Raw genomic sequence first — 18,549 nt, 5'->3', positions numbered from 1 at the left:
TTGCTGGCCAGGCTGCTCAGCTAGCCCCCAGCTGTGCCCATTCTTAGCCAGGACTGTAGGCCTAAGTCATCAGCCACATGGCACAGGCTTGCCACCTGGCCTCCACAGGGCTGGCAGAGCAGGCGGTCTCACACCTGGGCAGTACCTTAGCACCTCAGCCCTACCTCAGGCCAACGGTTACTCCACAGCCTCCTCACCGTCCCTCTGCTCTCTTCCAGCATGCATGGCCCCACAGGGCACTGCCCACATCCCCGGGTCCTGCCCAACCTTGTGGCTGTGTGCCTGGCTGCCATCTACTCCTGCTATGAAGAGTTCATCAACAGGTCAGTGTTACTGTGCTGCGCTGGTCTGGGTGGGGGCGCAGTGCCACCTTGTCCTGGGAGTGTGTTGCTGAAGAGGGTGGCTGGTCACCCCTCTCCTGTGGGAAGGTGGAGCGGCTGTTGCCGCCTTGACTTTATGTTGTTTGCCCAATGCCTCGGCCCATTGGTGTGGGCCCAGCCCTGGTGTAGGGCTGAGAAGGCAACGTGACATCCGGTATCAGTCACTGCAAGGCCACAAGGCACCTGGGCTCTAGTTACGAGTATTTTATGCTAAAGGTTTCTCACTCTGGGCACTTGTCATTCCAGCACCCTGGAGGCTGAGGCAGGAGGATTGCAGGTTTAGGGCTACATAGTGAGAACCTGTCTCACAAAAAAAGAGAAACAGATGCGTGTATGCACGTGTGTACTTGTGTGTGCATAGGGGAGGGGGCATTAGGCGTGTCCCCAGCCCTGCCATTTTGGAACATGGGTCTTGGTGTTTCTCAAGAGCCTGCTGCAGAAGAGTACCATGTTCAGTGACCCTAGGAAGTGACTGCCTTGTGCCTGAGAGCATTTCCCCTCCTGGGGTGACTGTTCTTGGGGGACACGTATGGATCTCTGACTACACCAGAACCTGTCAGGTGGGGAGACAGGCATGCACATGGTGAATCGGAGTAGTGAGGGAGCCAGAAGCGGCTTACTATGGGTGCTTGCCTGGGAGAGGAGCCCCAGGAAGACTTAAGTGCCTAGGATGTAGGTGGCACCTGCGGCTACTGGGGGCAGTTGCTGTGTCCCTCACCTGGGACCCCTGATGCAGGAGACTAGGCGTGGCACACTTGTTATAGGCTTTGTCACCCCCACCCCCCACCCAGTTTCGATACTGACCCCGTTTGTCCTGGTTGAGGCTGTTTAGGGGCACACAGGTACCAATGATCTGTAGGCAGCTTTCTATGGTAGTCTCTTAGGTCCTCAGAGGCCGATGCAGGACATGGTGGAGTCTGCTGCAGTTACCTGGTTGTTCAGTTGAAACGCTACACAATTCCAAGGGACCCCCACTGTCTAGACTCCATCAGAGTGGGGCGGTGTCCGGGGGGGGGAGGGGGGGGAAAGACGTACTGAGGTATTCTCTCAACAAAAGGGCCCGAGTGCCTTTGGGGTTATTGGCCTTGAGCAAATAGCGCTACTAAAACCAGCAGGCAAAGAAGGACAGGAAAGGGGTGGTGACAGATGGGGGTGTTCCTAGGTAGCAGAGTGCGAGAGGGGAGGATTGTTGTTCTTGGTCCTGGTCCTGACATCGCGAGGAGACCTCAGGCAATAATAAACTATTTCTTTGTTTTGGAAAGGGTGGCCACATCCCAGGGGTCAGCTCAAAGGCTGTGGCGCTCCGTCCCATAGGAATACCAGCTCCTGTCTGTCTCAGGATGTCCCACAGTTGGTGGTGACATCACCTCAGCAGCATGGGGTCATGTGAGGTGGGATTTACACCAAAGCAATTGGCTGATGCTGCTATAGACGGGGAGGGGGGCACTTTTGTCCTAGAGAAGTGGCTGTTGGCTTTTTGCCAGCACAAGACAGGGGCTCTACAGCTTAGAAAAAAGAAGGAAAGGATACCCTGGCCCTGCTGCCTTTCCTGACTAATTGGTGTGTTCTTGGAGGTGTTTGTTTGGACCCCTAGCCACAGAAGAGAACTCTTGCCAGAAGAAAGTTAGAAGGGTCCTTCAGGGAGGCGCTATGAAGACAAGACCGCCAGACAAGTAGGGAGGCAAGAAGGAGGAAGAGGAGTATCGGGCAGAGGGAACAGCATATGCAAAGGCCCAGGGGTGGCTCTTGATGGCCATCACAGCATTTTCCTATCTGTGGTCCTGAACACCTGCCGCAGAGGTAGCTGCCCGGCCTGCTGAAGTTACACGCAGACTTTATTGGCGGGAGATTTGGGAGTCTGTTTGCTACTCACAGGCAGAGGGTCCCTGCAGAGGAGGAGCCAAGGTAATTAGTGTGGCTAAGACCAGAGACAGAGAAGCCAAAGATGAAGAAGAAGGAACCTCCCCTGGGATGGTGTCTGTCGGCAGCAGGTAGCGCTCGACAGGTCAAGTACTTGCTGTCCAAGTGTGAGGACTAGAGTTCAGATCTCTAGAGCCCCTGTAAAAGCTGGGCTTTTATGAGTGGGCATGGAGCCACTTGTAACCCCGAGCGATGTGATGGGTCCCCCCAGAGCAAACTGGCTAGCTGGGCCAGGGAAATCGGCAGGTTCTGGGTTCGAATGAGAGACTCTCCTTCAGTAGATAAGGTGGGGAGTGATAAAGGAAGACACCCAGCATTGGCACCTGGCCACTACGTGTACCCACACATACAGGCACCCACACACATGCAAACAGGCATACTCACACGACACCACGTTCACTCATATGCACACTAATGACACGAATAAAAATTAGGTTTAGGTTCAGTGTGTGGGTGTGGGGCGCAAGGTTTGCAGACTGACCCGTGGCAGATGCTGAGCCAGAGGACACGCTTAAGAGGAAGGTGGCCTAGGTTACATTTTCTGAGAACATGGGTGAGTCAACAGTAAGTTTAGGTAGCGGAGGATTGTTATGGGGATTTCCCTTCCAGCTCTACCCCTCTCCTGCTGCTGGGTGAGAGACGGGCTGCAGAGCCTCCATCATGAGGGACCGTCATGATGAAGGCGTGAGGCAGATACAATAGGTTGCTGTTCCTCCCACGCAGGCTGGCCTTGGCTCCCAACGGAGCGCAGCTGAGCCTTTGGAAGTCCTCGAGAGTTGGGGGTCCCAGCTGATGGCACGACTCCCCCCCTCCTCCAGGCCTGGTTCTGCCGAGTTGTTTCCTTTTGGCCCATTGGTCAGTCCCTCCCAGTGTCCTCCAGGCCTCCGCACCACTCCCCGTGAGCACACGATGTTCTGCACTCAAAGAACAGACAGCCTGACCCAGGTTAGCATGGCTGTCTGGAAAATCACCGAGCAGAGCCAAGAGGCCTTGAAAATCCACTCCTCGACCCCAGCAGAGGCAAACAGAGGGAGCTGGAGTGCCGAGCACGGGGGAGCAGATGAGGTCTGAGCCCACGGAGATGCACAGGCCCCACCTCACAGACCACATGCGGCTTCCGCCCACTGTGGAGTTCACAGGTTTCCAGAAGCCAGTGATTGCTTTCCCCCAGCAAAGCCAAAATGTGTTTATTGAGCGCCCTCAGTGGGCTGCACTCAGCCCTAGCTCACAGCAGGTGCAAAATGAATTCAGGCCTTCCCCGAATTTGTTCTGCACATGGCCCTGGGGCTGCCATGTGGAACGCCAGTGCGAGGCCCAGCCCTCTACACCAAAGCATGCTTGTGCTTGCTTCTCTTTGGGGACGTGGCGCACGTGTGACAGGTATGAGAGGGACCTAAGCAAGTAGCTCTTTCTTTTTTCTTTATTTCCTTTTTTCTTTTTGTAAGCACTAATTTTTTCTTTTTTGCGTTTGATTGTTTATTTGTTGCCGGAAGGCTCATGTGGCCAGAGAATGACTTAAAAGAGTCGTTCTAAACTGTCACCATGCAGCGTCTAAGTAAGGATTGAACTAGGTTGCTATGCTTAGTCCTGTGGAAGCCCAGACATTTGTTTGTGTCCGCCTCCCTAGGGCTGAGCTCCTTGAGTCGGGATGTTTCAGAAGTTCCCTGGTTGAGGAAAAGGTAGTGTCCACTAGAAAAAAGATAAGCTTTTGGAGTTCAGGCGAGGAACATGTCCGTGGCAGGAAGAGGAAATCAAAGGGGACTTCCTGGAGGAGAAACCTGCAGTCTTGGAAACTTAACTTTTTGGTGGTACCTTAGCTCCTAGAGCAAAGGGCAAGTTCCAGATCCAGCTGCTCAGACTCAGAGGCTGTGACGTTGAGAGAAGTCACTTAGCCCCATGGAGTCTGACTCCCATGCCCCTGGGAGATTGTATCTGTGAGAGCCTGTGTAAAACCTGGTGCCCGGCAGCATGGACACCAGCCCCAGAACCTGTTGTTGCTGTCGCCATGCCTGAGGATGCTGTCCCGGGAATTGAGGGGAGCTTTGGAAGGAGCTTTATCAGGTCAGGGCTCCGACAGGTCCTGCTGCAAAGAAGTTCCAGACAGCAGTATTTGATCTCATGTTTTCTAAGCAACTGTGGCCCAAAAGCCCAATTCCTCAGTTACCACCCTATGACACCTGGCACAAGCATTAGAAACCTCCAGGCAGTTGGAGGTGCCAGAATGTAGAGGTGGTGGGGGGGTCTCCAAAAGGACCCATGGAGAGTCCAGGCTCACCAGAATGTGGGTCTTAGGAGCCATGGACATGGACTGTTAGCTCCTAGGAGAAGGGTGGATGCTGTGTTTTCTCACCTGGCTGGGCAGGCAATGAAATGGGCCCTGAAGGGCATGGTGGCATCAAGGTGGGAGGGGCAGCTTCACCTCAGAGAACAAGTGGAGCAGGACTGGATTGCTCAAGTCTCACAGGTGTATCAGGAAAGATCCAAGGGTAGTGTTGGTATGGGTGTACCGGTGATAGGTGACTGTCACAGTGGGGGGTGGCTTTGGTCTGGGTGCACTAGGTACTAGGTGGCTGTCACAGTGGGGAGTAGCATTGGTCTGGGTTGCACCAGTGCTAGGTGGCTGTCACAGCATGGGGTGGTGTTGGTCTCGTTGCACCATTGTGACGTGGCTGTCAAGAGCATGGGGTGGCATTGGTACACTTGTACCAGAGCTAAGTGGCTGTCATAGCGTGGGGTGACATTGTCTGGCTGCACCAGCACTAGGTGGCTGTCACAGCATGGAGTGGCGCTGGTACAGCCGCACCAGAGCTAGGTGCCTGTCACAGGTGAATGCCCATTTGTTGATCAGGTGTATGTTGAGTGCCCACTATGCTAAGCTGTGATGGGTTATGGAGATGGCAGACAGGTCTGGACTCCAGATTCAGTGCTCCTCTTCCAGAGCTGTGCACACCCGTTCCACTTCTTCAGTCCTAATGGACTTCATGACAGCTCTACATTTGTGGTCCTTTTTCAGGGCTTTTAGAGGAACCTGAAGCTCCCCTGAGCTGATGTGTGAACACTCAGGAAATCTGGGCTTGTGTCACCAGTGGCCTCTGGTTTTCAGTTTCCTTTGCTGAGATGGGGACTGACTATGTAGTCTAGACTAGCCTTAAACTTGCAGACATCCTCCTGCCTCAGCATCCCAAGTATAGACATTCATTCATCTCTGCTCAGTGCTGGGTTTTCTGATTGCCAAGGCTGACCCCTGCCCACACTTGACGTTTCTCTTCTCCCTCTCCAGCCGTGACAACTCCCCCAGTCTGAAGGAGATCCGGAACGGCTGCCAGCAACCATGCGACCGGAAGCCCACCTTACCTCTGCGCCTGCTGCACCCCAGCCCCGACCTGGTGTCTCAGGAAGCCACACTGTCGGAGCCACGGCTCAAGTCGGTGGTTGTGGCCTCCAGCGAGGTCCACGTGGAGGTGGAGCGCACCAGCACTGCCAAGCCGGCGCTGACGGCCAGCACGGGCAACGACAGTGAGCCCAACCTCATCGACTGCCTCATGGTGAGCCCAGCATGTGGCACCATGAGCATCGAGCTGGGCCCCCAGGCCGGCCGCACACTCGGCTGCCACGTGGAGATCCTTAAGCTGCTGTGAGTACCCCGGAACCCGCTCCACTGCTGTGGGGATGGCAGTGCTGGGAGGCTGGTCCTGCTGCCAGCCTGAGTCCTGTAGGGGTGGCTGTGGCCGAGGAGCCTGTGTGTGCACACTCAAGTTAGATGTGCATAGAGGCAAGTGTATTAGAGGCAAGAGTGTTCCGATACTAAGGCAGGAAGATGGCAACAAGTTCAAGGGCTACCTGGGTTTTATATAGTGGTTACCAGGTCAACATGTGCTACTGAGTGAGCCCTTATTTCAAAAACAAAGCAAAAAGTCAAGTGTATCTGCGAATGGGGGGGGGGCGCGGTCCTCCAGCATCTCCAGCATCCTGTAGTCTTTTAGCTTCTGTTTATTCTCAGTCCTAGTCACACTGCCTCCTGGGTAGAGGTGTGTTTCCAGCCACCTGACTCATAAACCAGAACGGGAGAGGTGGGAGGTGAGAGCCCATTGGGGCATTCTGCCCACCTGACTTGTAAACCAGAATGTGGGATGCAGGAGGGCACAACAGGGTATTTTGTGCTCCCAGATAAGGACTGTGGTGTCTAAAGCTGATGGTGTGCACATGTGTATACATGGTTAGTTAGACCAAGGATTCCTGTAATTGAGGGAGAATGTGGTGGTAGCATTCACCTGTCTGTACTTCCTGTTGTCCTCAAGAGGACGAGGGGGCTCTTCAAAATCAGTGCCAGCCTCTTTGTGTCCCCTCGGCTAAGGCCGAGGGAGGGTACAACCCAGTTTATTGATTCTACAGCCAAAGGAAGAAACTTCCAAAATCCCTTCAGAGCACCAAGAACCGAGCTCAGATCCAGGTTTCCATAAGGCAGAGAGGAATCTCATTTCTTTCCTGGCCAAATCACAGCACTCTGAGCCTCCCCAGGCTCTTGGCTGTGGGCTCCTCTCTGAGCTACACTCGTGGCAGCAGCCTTCCAGGTCAGAGCTGGCTGCCTTGGGCTGTCTCCCGTGGGCCCCAGGCACCTTGCCATGTGGGTAACCCCCGCCCCCCCCGGAGCGTGCATGCCTGAAAGGCCTCTCACCGCTGACAGATGTTACCTCCTTTACAAACGTTCATGAATGAGTGTTCTGCTCCACCTGCTTGACCAGAACTTCTGCTCTGCTGCAAGTCCAGGGCATGGGCGGGGGGTCAGGGGCCATGTCCAGGCCTAGAACAGTCTGATAAAGCCAAGAAGGGTCACACTAGAATGAGACCAAGTTTCTAAACTTTGTCAAGCCAGGCTGGCTCCTAGATCTGTGGTCCGCAGGCCCTCAGACTTGCTGGATCTCAATAATCCTGTGTGGTTCAGAGGGCTCCAGTAAGTTTTGTGTCAAGGAAAGCAGGCTTAGGTCATCTGGAGCTGGGTGCGTGTTCCCCAAGTGCCACTTTCTAATTTGTGACACAAACTCATCATCTGACCTCCCTGAGTTTAGTCCTTCAGCCAGGCCTTGGTGATGTAGCGTGAGCATGGGAGGTGATAGTTGTAGCCCCAGTCCACCACACGTAGAGGTTCACCCAGTGTAGGGGAGTCACTGCAACTGGTGATTGTAGCGTAGTGGTGTTTCCTGTCCTAGGATAGAGTCAGGATAAGGCACAGTTATAATTTCTTGACAGTTTAGGAAACGAACACTGTGGCACTCAGCACACTTGTGGGTGGCCAGAAGCCCATGTCTAATAGACAGGGCTTTATCTGTTGAGTAACCTGAGATGGTGCTCCTGGCTCCTCTGGGCCTCAGGTTGCTTGTCTTGCCCTCTCCGTGAAGGGCTGCTGTGAGGTTTCAGTAATGAGACGTTTTCTCCATTGTCCCATGGTTCTTGGTGAGAGTGAACATTTGGCTCAATCCAGATGAGAGCTGAAGAAGAGAAGATAGAACCAGGTGTGGTGGTGCAGGCCTTTAGTCCTGGTGCTCAGGAGGCAGAGGCAGGCTGATCTCTGAGTTCAAGGCCAGCCTGGTCTACATAGTGAATAAAAAAAAAAAAAAAACAAGAAGGGAAGGTGATATGGTGTGGAATGGAAGTGGCCCTTTGGACATTGTGAGGGTGAGGAAAGCCACATTCAGAACCCTAGGCATACCATTGGCCACGGGGAAAATGATAGTATGTTCTTACCTGTTACCACAAGCTCTCCAAGGTATGCTCTGGCATCACTGGAATGTGACCCCTCTGAAAAACCACCACAAGCCTCCCCTGGCGACCCTTGAAGAAAGGACCATACTGCAAAGGCACATCAGGATTGATCTGCTTTGGGCCAGCCTGGAGTAGGTTGAGTTGGCCAAGACCAGGCCTGGGGTCTTCAGTAAAGAGAACTCAGAGCTTTTTTAGGGTCCTCATCCATCCGTCCGTATAAGCACTAATCAGTCAGTCCATCCATCCATCCATCCATCCATCCATCCATCCATCCATCCATCCATCCATCCAAGCACTAATCCACATATTCTTGAAGCATTTGTTGCCTGTCTATGGTAAGCCAGTGTCTGTGCTTGAAGACAGAGGTTCCAGCTGTCTATCTCTCAGAATATGAGGAGCACCACGTGCCCAAAGCAGTGACCTGAAGAGCAGGGTGGGTGGGTGCAGTATAGAAACCACGGACTCTTGTGGGACCATGGCAGTGAGACACACTTCCATCCAGGCAGAAAGAGCAGCCGAGGTGAAGGGAGGTGAAGGGAGGTGATGGCCCCGATTCTGAGGCTCCCAGGAGCCCCACGTCCACTCCCTCAACCCCATTCTGACTTAAGTGTTTAAATCTCCTTAGGGTTCTCTGATAGCCTTTTTACACAGAGCAAATCTTAACTGTTTCTATGTGGGTGTAGTATACGTGTGTGTGGTGTGCACATGCATCTCACGTGTACGTGTGAAGGCAAGAAGACAACATTCGGCCTCCTACTCTGTCACTCTCTGTCTTGTTCCCTGAGACAGGGTCTCACTAGATCTGGAGCTAGGCGGGCAGGTAGCAAGCCCCCGTGATCCCGCCCACCTCAGCACTAGGGTGACAGGCGTGTGCTTTTGACACAGGGGCTGCGTTTCGAACTCGAGACCTCTTGTTTACACAGCAAGCACTCTTCCCTACTAAGCCATTCCCCCCCCCAAGCTCCCAAATTTTATTTTGTAAAACTTTTTTTTTTTTTAAATTAATGTGCTTTTAGTATTTTGCCTGCATGTATGTCTGTGGGAGGGTGTCAGATTTTGGAGTCATACACAGTTGTGAACTGCAATGTGGGTTCAGAAATTGAACCCAGGTCCTCTAGAAGAGCAGTCAGTGCTCTTAACCACTGAGTCATCTCTCCGGCCCCTGTAAAACTTTTTTTTTTTTTTTAAATAGAAAAAAGACCCAACAAGTGTAGCTTTCTCCCACAGGTATGACCTGGTCACCTTCTAGTGAGGCGCTGGACTGCCTAGTAGGCAGAACATAGACAGGAGCCAGGATCCTGGGTTCAAAGCTCAGTTCTGACCTGAGACCAAGGCTAAGATGCCTACGTTCCAGCATTTGTGTTTCTAAAGCGATGATAGTGACACCCGCCTGACCAGGAAGATTCTAGGAGGGCCTCAGAAGAAAGCATGTGGCACACAGTGGACGCGACATAGGAAGTCACATTTTGATGTGCTGACCATGGGTCAGTTAAGGGTGGCGGGGATCTCATCATAAGAAGGCAAGCTCATTGCATAAACAAGTGACCCCGCCCCCCCCGCCCGCAACACACACACACACAGAAAGGAACCAGGGAGAGCAGGCATTCCAGCATGCATCCCTGGGGCCTCTGAGCTCTGAGACCGTCGATTGGCGCAGTCCACAGGCCTAGGAGCCTCCAGCACACAGTGCAACAGGCTATCATGCCCCTCACCTCCTACTGCCGAACCCAGACATCCCTTTCCCCCACCTCTTGTGGGTGTCGCAGAGATGAAGTGATCAAATATGAGCCCTGTGCGGGGGCACAGTTCGTGCGTAGGTGTCAGCCATATCACTGTTATGACTTTATCTAACACCACCAGACCCTTCTGGCAATTCTTTTCCATGTTGTCCATCTGGGCCTTTCCTTAGAGCCTTCCAGGGTGTGATCTGGGTCCTGAAGGCATTTCTCGTGAGTTCATTCAGAGGCCGGTAGGGCGGGAATAGTCCAGAGCCAAGGGTTATCTGAGCTGTACTTTGTTAGAAGGAAGCATTTGTTCTGGGGCTGAAAAACAGCAGGCTGTATTTCTATGGGAAGCCCAGACAGAGGGACAGAGTATATATACAAGTGGGTAGGTTATCGACAGTGTTAAAAATCAAGGGTGGACCAGACGTGACTAAGTTGGTAGTGAGTGTGCTTGCCTCGCTTTCAGTGTCCTGTTGTCCACTCTTAACACTGCAGAAAACAACACGTGGTACAGCATGCCTGAATTCCTAGGTGGAGACAGGAGGACCAGGTCATCCTCAGCTACAGAGCAAGCCCAGAGCTAGCCTGGGCTACATGAGATACCTATCTCAAAATCAAAAACAAATAGATTGAATGGGATTGGAAGATCAAGAAGGAGTGTGTGTGGGGGGGGCGGGTGGACCATGTCGGAAGCTCATTAGTGGATGTGATGGCAGGAAACCTGAATTCTGAATGTCAAAGAAGACCGAGAATAAGACTCTAAGCCCGACTTGGGAGGCAGAGGCAGGCGGATCTCTGTGAGTTCGAGACCAGCCTGGTCTACAAGAGCTAGTTCCAGGACAGGCTCCAAAACCACAGAGAAACCCTGTCTCGAAAAAAACCAAAAAAAAAAAAAAAAAAAAAAAGACTCTAAGCCCGGGGCCAGCTATCCACCCAGCCACTGAAAAGATGAGATTCATGCCATGAAAACAGACTACCTTGAGGTTCACTCTTCAGCTGCTGAATGCGTGTGTGCGTTCAATTCAAATACCACAGCATACCCGTGGAGGTCAGGGGACAGTGTGCAGGGGTTAGTTCTCTTCAAACACCTGAATTTTGGGGCTCGAATTTGAACTTGGTTTTTCAGACTTGGGGACAAAGCACATTTACCCACAGAGCTGTCTCACGGGCCTTGAGACCCTGTCTAAAAAGAAAGAAGTTTCTGGTAGATGAGGACAGTGCCTCAAACTGTGGTTGGTTGGTTGGTTGGTTGGTTGGTTGGTTGGTTGGTTGGTTGGTTTTCTCGAATCCGTCTGTAAGCTTTCCTTTGGGTCTGTCAGCCAGCGATAGGAGACACACTTGAACTACTGTGACCCCATCACAGGCCGTGTGGCTATAACTACAGTGTCTTCTTAGTTCCGAGGAGACAGGTGAAGGTGTGGCAGACTATCCTGCCCTGGTTCCCTTTCTCTGAGTTCTTGGGGGGCTTTTCTCTGTACATACTTCTCATGTCAATCAGATTGGGTCAGGGTCCAACCTAGAGGCCCTCTGTCTCTCCAGATGTCACATTCTGAGGTCTTAAGGGTCTGGAGCATCAACATGGATTTAGGGATTAGAGACCTAGACTAGTCCCTCACTCTTGATGATAGCTCAAAAGGGCGATGAACCGAGACAGGAACAAGGGGGTTATGCGATCCTGAGGAACTAGGTAGTTGCCCCTTGGTTCTTGTGTGAAAGTCAGCAATGTTCTTTATTGATTCATGCTGTGCAGTGGACATTGTCCAGGAAGTAGGTGGGGCAGCATCCACGTTGTGTGATAACACCAGACACTTGCTGTCTTAAGGTCATGCAGGGTTGCTTGTGGAAAACCTCCCTGAGGCCACTCCTCACTGACTTCCTCTCTCCTCCTAGGTCTGACTATGATGATTGGAGGCCATCTCTGGCCAGCTTGCTTCAGCCCATTCCATTCCCCAAAGAGTAAGTCCCACCACGCCCTGTCTGAATGGGAGGGGGTGGTGTCGGTTCCAGAGGCTCACTTTGTTACAGAGCGGGGCTGGGACCCACAGCCAAGACATGGAGATGTGGCCTGACTTTGTGGGCCTCTGAAACACTGAGAATGTGGTCGGAATAGTCTCAGCCTTCGTGGTTGCGACATAGGGGACCCTTAGACTCAGAGGAGGTCTCTACCATGCCTAATCTATGGTCAGTATAACAGGTTTTAATTATGCACCAGGTGCGAACAATAATACCCTCCCTCCCTGGGGGACAGTAAAACTCCACAGTTGATATATTACCACGTCAGGCATGGTAGCACATGTCTGTAAATCAGTGGTTCTCAACCTTCCTAACGCTGCAACCCTTTAATACAGTTCCTCATTTTGCGGTGACTCCCAACCATAAAATTCAATCTTGTATTAACCGTAGTTTTGCTACTGTTATAATTGTAATATAAATATCTGATATGCAGGATGTCTGCTATTCGATATCTGTCATTCGCTCCCAATGGGGTTGCGACCCATAGGTTGGGAACCATTGCTATAGTTACAGTTCCAGGCTAGTGTGAGCTACCCAGCAAAACCCTGTCTGCCAAAGAAGGGAGGAAAGGCTGGAGAGCACCTAGCACGTGAGGTGCTCGGGGGTCAATCTCTAGCACCAACAAAGAAAAGAAAATGCACACCTAAGAGCCATTTCCCGACTGTGCAGGGAAAGGCTAGCTACACTCACTGCGCCTTAATGCCCACCATTAGCTCACAGCACACTCTGAATGTGGCCAGAAATGGATGCACCCTCTGCCTCTCTTTCACCCACCCTCCTCCTAACAGGAAGTGCATCATGGGAAACAGTTGGGTGGTGGTGGGTCACAGCCTGCCCAGAGCTTCAGCTGAGCCACGGGCTTCACATGCCAGCGGGCCTGTTTTGACAGGATTGGAAGCTGCTGGGCTTTGGGAGGCACTTGGGTCTCTCTGCAGAGCCCATTAGCGAGCCTGTGTTTGTGAATGCAGCTCCTCGGAGGGGGACATTACATCCAGTAATTGCCCCATTTGCTGGCCCCGCTAGCTCCCTCAGGGCCCCCAAGAATGGAGACCGGAGAAATCCGACTCCTTAGAGCCTCCTCTCTCTGTGGCATCATTGGCTGCAGCAGCTGTCCCCACAGGCCCTAGGACCCACTTGACAGTGGCCCATGATGCAATTCACTTGGAAGAATGGTCCCTGATTGCCTGGCAATGTGCGCTGGTAATTAGTGCAGCCTTGCCTTAATTGTGGAACAATTAACAAACACACCTGGGTCCCTGGAGCCCGCATGTGCCTTCACGTTCGTGCACCCCCGCACCCGGTTAGCGCCTCTGCAGTGGACCTGGTGTTTGTTGGCTTTGGGGACATTGGGGGCTCAGCCTATTCACATAATTGTGATCCTCACCTTGTCAGGGGGAGGGACAAGATAGCCACATTTCTTTGTCAATGTCCTCTACGTTCTTCTAATCAGAGCTACAGTCTCGATGTCCCTGGAGGGTGTGTTGAGCATTGTGCATCAAATGCCTAACTGTCTTGTCTCTTTGGTTTTGGTACAGAGCTCTCGCGCATGAGAAGTTCACCAAGTGAGTATGCCAGAGCAGCCACCCTGCCTTCTCCTGCTTCGAGTGCCCCCTGCTCTGGGTCATTGTCACACCCCTGCCACCACCAGCCTCCCTCTGCCCATTCTTGGGGTCACATGCACTTTGGGAGGCTGCAGAGGGACCTCCTGCACAGTCTCCTGTGACTCACATCCAGTCCCTGCTAGGAAATGTCCCATGCGCCTTGCCTCTTCCACCCTTCCCCAACCCCACGTCCACACGTCCACTTAGGCCTGCAAATGACCCATCCTCTTCCTTCCAGGGAACTGAAGTATGTGATTCAGAGGTTTGCAGAGGATCCAAGACAGGAAGTAAGCCTTTTTTTTTCTTCCTTTTTTCTGCAGTAGAAAAAAAGTTTGGGGGCCTGGTCTTGTGTGGAATCATCCAGGTGTGGCCTTAGACAGTCACTTTGGCTGTTCAGATGGTAGCAAGCAGTATCTCCATGGAGACTCACTGTCTTTGCTGTCTGTTTTTGGGACAGTGACAGACCTATCTGCGCACAAATGACCCGGTAGCCTTGGGTCTCACCCTTGAGTTGACAATCAGTCCCGACTTAAAATCTGTTCTGAGGAGTTGGAGGGAGGGTATAAAGAGCAGAGGTAGGTGTGTGTGTGTGTGCACGTACCATGGGTATAGGTGTGACGTCCTTCCCAAACATGAACGCACGTGTGCCCATGCACTTGTACCTACGCACAGCTCTGGGAAGGGACAGGAGGGCTGTTCTTATGCCTCCAACATTGTCCCCAGTCTAGACAGAGACCCTTCAGTAGAGAAAGACAGACGGGCAGATAAGGGGGTGAGGATGAGACCTCACAGAAGAGAATCTCAGGGCTGGAGAGAGCTTGAGATTCCTAGGACAGGCCGAGAGGGAAGACTGTCCATGGAAGAAAGGTGGGAAGTGGGGCAGAAGAAGGCAAACCCCCCAAGCCTAAGGTTAGTTGATAAACCCCAGGCAGGGAGGGGCAGAGAGCAAGAGAGAGCCCTGGGCACAGAGACGGCAGAGACCAAAGCAGAAGAGAGAGGAAGTGGCCCACCCAGAGGGAAACACAGAAAAAAATATGGAGACAGGGCCTGTTCGGGGCTGCTCCGCCCTGGGAGACCCCAGCCCTGTCTCCCTCAGCTTTCCTCAGCTAAATCGGCCTCATGGCTGTTCTAAGAAGCTGAGGACACATGGCTGGACTTCCCCGAAGGTCTGTGGAACTTAGTAGGAGGCCAGTGGTTGTGGGACTAAAGGAAGTTCGTGTCCTTCCTGACTGCCTGGCTTGTCGATGCCATTCACGTTTCCTTTGTACCTGTTTCAATCTGACAGCGCGTCTGTCCTCTGCCCACAGGTCCACTCGTGCCTGCTGAGCGTGCGGGCCGGCAAGGATGGCTGGTTCCAGCTCTACAGCCCCGGAGGGGTGGCCTGCGACGATGATGGGGAGCTGTTTGCCAGCATGGTACATGGGGTCCCCCAGGAAGCTGCTGGTGGGCATTGGGCTTCTTCCATCCTGAGTTGCACAGCAGCCCACTGTGTGGCCTGCCTGCAAGTCTTCTGGCCAGCACAATGCCAGCCATGAAGAGGGAGGGGGCCGAAGGGAGAGTGTCACTCATTCCTGCTTACCTGAGCTAAGAGCCTGATGCACCCAGCCTGTCACCTGCTCTGGGAAGTGAGGACCTTCATTGTCCCTCCATTTTACAATACAGGCAGCTGAGGGTCCAAGATCACTCTTGGTTGTCATGGTGATTTTCTATGCAAGGGACAGATGCAGCTTGTCACGAGGTACTGACTGCAGTGCCACCTGCTCAGCCAGTCCTCACAATGGGGGACTTGGGAGCCAGACTCAGGGTGTTCATCCCCACCCTAGATGAAGGGATTGAGGTCAGTGAATCAGCCGCTGCATTCACAGTGGCTTCTGGTACTTTCTTACTATAGCATAATGGTTCTCAACCTTCCTAATGCTGTGACCCTTTAATATAGTTCCTCATGTTGTGGTGACCCCCAACCATAGTTATTTTGTTCCTACTTCATAACTGTGATTTTACGAATCTTAATGTAAATATCTGATATGTGTCGTCCCCCCGCCCATGAAAAGGTCATTCGCATCCCCCAAAGGGGTCACAACCCACAATTAAGAACCAATGTCACAGAATCACCCTTGGGCAGCAACAGAGGTCCAGAGAGGTCCAGTGGCTTGCTTGACAGGACTTGTTGGCACGCCCTTTTGTAGGCCAAGCTACTGTCTAGAGGTAGTGGCTTCTTCTGTAGCAAAGGGACGCAGGCTACTCTTTCCCCAGGATAGAAGGTCTGCCAAAGTGGCCAGTGACCTCAGTCACTCTGGTCCCTGACACACCCAACTCCATTCACAGATCCCACAGTTTTCTGGGGTCATGTGACGTGCAGAAAATGCAGGCGTCAGCTAGACCTGGGCCTTAGGTCACTGCCCAGTTTTCCACTAGCTGACCTTGTGTGCTGACTCGCCTGTCTGGGCTCCAGCTTCCTCATATGTAAAAACAAGACAAAGAGACATCCTGGAGCATCAGAGCAATTATGTGCTGTGGCAGGCGTGAGATACTTACTGAGCCACCAGGACACCAAGACCCCTGAGCCTGCTCAGGTTATTCCCATCTTTACTAGAGACCGATAGAGACTAATTTGCAGGGTAAACAGTCACCACAGTGAATTTGGACAAGATCTGTGCAATGACGATAAATAATCATATCCTCTGAGACACCACTTCAAGGGGTCTGTTTTTAAGTGCTAGCACACGCCTTTAATCCCAACACTCGGGAGGCAGGGGCAGGCAGATCTCTGTGAGTTCGAGACCAGCCTGGTCTACAGAGCAAGTTCCAGGACAGGCTCCAAAGCTACAGAGAAACCCCCGTCTCTAAAAACAAAAAAAGGGAGGGGGTCTAATTTAGGTCTTTTTCCTTACGAATCTGCTCCAAACCCCTCCCTATTGCCCTGGACCTACCTGCTTTCTAAGCGTGTCCCATGTACCTATAAACAAGCCCAACTGCCTGCTTGTCACGCCTGGCTTCCTCGGATATCACAACTTCACTGTGGCAGTGCTGGGTGTCTTCCCCCACCCCTTCCTGCGGAGATTCAGTGTGAGAGAGGACATGGGGAGTCAGCTCCCGCAAAAGTGATTTCATGTGTACGCCAGAGTTGTTAACGATGGGCCAGAAGAATATATAGACAGGGAAAGAAGCAGGCAGCCGTGGGGATATAAATGTTTCCATGGAGACACATAGCGAGAAGTGGTCCCTGGGTTAGGCTGCCGTTTCCAGAAGGCCCTTGCTATTGTATGAAGTTGCAGGATGTTTGGTCTCTCAGTGGACAGCTCAGGGAGTCCCTGACCTCTTGTGACCTCACCTGTAACTAAATACAAGCAACACCCCCTCCAACGTATCTCAGGAGAGAGCAGGCTTTGCTGGGTGGGTGATCTCTCAAAGCATCTTTTAGTAGCGCAGAGAAAGCAGGGCACAGGACAGACCAGCTGCTACATGAGTCCGGCCTGTTGTTCTCTCATCTAGCAAGAACTGCCTAGAAATTTCTGCCTGGTACCCTCAATGCTAAGAATTCACAGGACCCAATACAGCAGCCCCCAGCAGGAGCTGGAGGGGAGGGGCTCCTTTTTTTTCCTGTGGTAAAATAGATAGAATGTGAGTGTTACCATCCTATGCAGAAACATTCCAACATTCGGGTTCGCGGCTCTGCTACCACCAGCACCACCCGCCTCTGGAACACGTGGCCTGCAGCTTCACCTCTGCCCTTTCATGCTAGCTCTGCACCCCTGGACAGCTCCAGTGACCACTGTCTCATCTGTCTGGGTGACTGCACCTGCTGCCTGCACCCCGTTCCAATGTGGTCTCATATGTGTCCAGTGTTGAACATGTCCTCAGTCACTATTCACCTTGAGAAAAGGTTTCCGTCCATAGGGATGACGTGACAGTCACGGGAGACCAGGATGTTGGCACAAGCAGGGAGGTTCCTCACCTGTCCCTGCCCACAGAGGCTGGCACTGAGGGTCACGGACGGCACTGGTGGTACCCTAGTTGCTTCACCTCGGTCTTCTTGCCTCCCAGGTGCACATCCTCATGGGCTCCTGTTACAAGACCAAAAAGTTTCTGCTCTCTCTGGCGGAAAACAAGCTGGGCCCCTGCATGCTCCTGGCACTGAGAGGGAACCAGACCATGGCGGAGGTGAGGTCCTGGCCCAGGCGTTCTCATACGGTGTCTGAGCAGGCAGGGTGGGCAAGGCAGGTGTGGTTGCAGCCTCTTGAGCGTGTGGCTGCCCTTCTCAGGCTGCTGCTGGTTCATTCACCGTGTCGATCACAGCGATCTCGAGGTTTCTCTTCTGATTACTGCATAGCAACTGTCTCCTCTTGAAGCACAGAATTGTTAACAGCCCAAGGGGTAGCTAGGCTTGCCTGAGTTGTTCTTCTTTGGAGTCTCCAGAGGTTGCCATGGGGGTTAAAGTCCGTGGCATCCTTTGCAAGACTTTTTTTCTCAGACCCTTAGAAGCTGGCAGCCCCAGCTTCTATCTGCTTTGTGTGGCTTTAGGGTCACTGCTCAGTTTTCAAGAGGACAAGCCCGGGGCCTAACTGTTCGTCCTCGGTCTCCTCTTCCCCACTACTCCACGAGGTCCCACAAAGCCAGACACTCCCAGAACGTCTGTCCCATGGGCAACAGTTTATAAGAGCTGTCAGAATCGGGGAGCACCACCTTGCCACATTCTAACCTCTAGAAAGCAGTCACCAAGCTGCCCATCAGTCAAGGGGGTGCGAACAGAAAAGAATTTACTGGCCCATGGAGGAAAGCCCACATTTCCCTGGAGGTAGGGTTGAAACGTTAACCTGGGGGCAAAGGCAGAGTACTCCAAAAATGGGGAGTAGCATACGCCAAGGTCCTGTGGCAGGCCACTCCCTGACACAGCCTCCTGACTCCTGGCAGATCCTGTGCCTGATGCTGGAATACAACATCATCGACAACAATGACACCCAGCTGCAGATCATCTCCACGCTGGAGAGCACAGATGTGGGCAAGCGCATGTACGAACAGCTGTGCGACCGGCAGCGGGAGCTGAAGGAGCTGGTAAGTCCTCGCCGCCGCCCGCTGTTCCCAGAACACGAGGTGGCCCCCTGTGACTGCTTCTCCACACTCAGAGCGTTTGGGTTTGTTCCCTGTCCTTCG

General features: G+C 52.8%; 1 protein-coding gene across 2 annotated transcripts in view; it reads left to right on the top strand.

Annotated features, from left to right (window-relative positions):
* Cmip (c-Maf inducing protein) overlaps positions 1 to 18,549 on the top strand; it is a 193,675-nt gene that overhangs the window by 168,550 nt on the left and 6,576 nt on the right. For both annotated transcript variants that reach the window (XM_057753570.1, XM_057753571.1), the window contains 8 exons: positions 219 to 323; positions 5,581 to 5,934; positions 11,675 to 11,740; positions 13,333 to 13,359; positions 13,637 to 13,685; positions 14,706 to 14,813; positions 17,443 to 17,559; positions 18,310 to 18,450. In XM_057753570.1, the coding sequence (XP_057609553.1) occupies positions 219 to 323; positions 5,581 to 5,934; positions 11,675 to 11,740; positions 13,333 to 13,359; positions 13,637 to 13,685; positions 14,706 to 14,813; positions 17,443 to 17,559; positions 18,310 to 18,450 (967 nt within the window). The remainder of the gene's footprint in view (positions 1 to 218; positions 324 to 5,580; positions 5,935 to 11,674; positions 11,741 to 13,332; positions 13,360 to 13,636; positions 13,686 to 14,705; positions 14,814 to 17,442; positions 17,560 to 18,309; positions 18,451 to 18,549) is intronic.

The sequence above is a fragment of the Chionomys nivalis genome, chromosome 21 (genome assembly GCF_950005125.1).
Source record: "Chionomys nivalis chromosome 21, mChiNiv1.1, whole genome shotgun sequence".
Lineage (NCBI taxonomy): Eukaryota > Metazoa > Chordata > Mammalia > Rodentia > Cricetidae > Chionomys > Chionomys nivalis.
The sequence above is the reverse complement of the archived record's forward strand: the minus strand, read 5'-3'. Positions and strand labels throughout refer to the sequence as shown.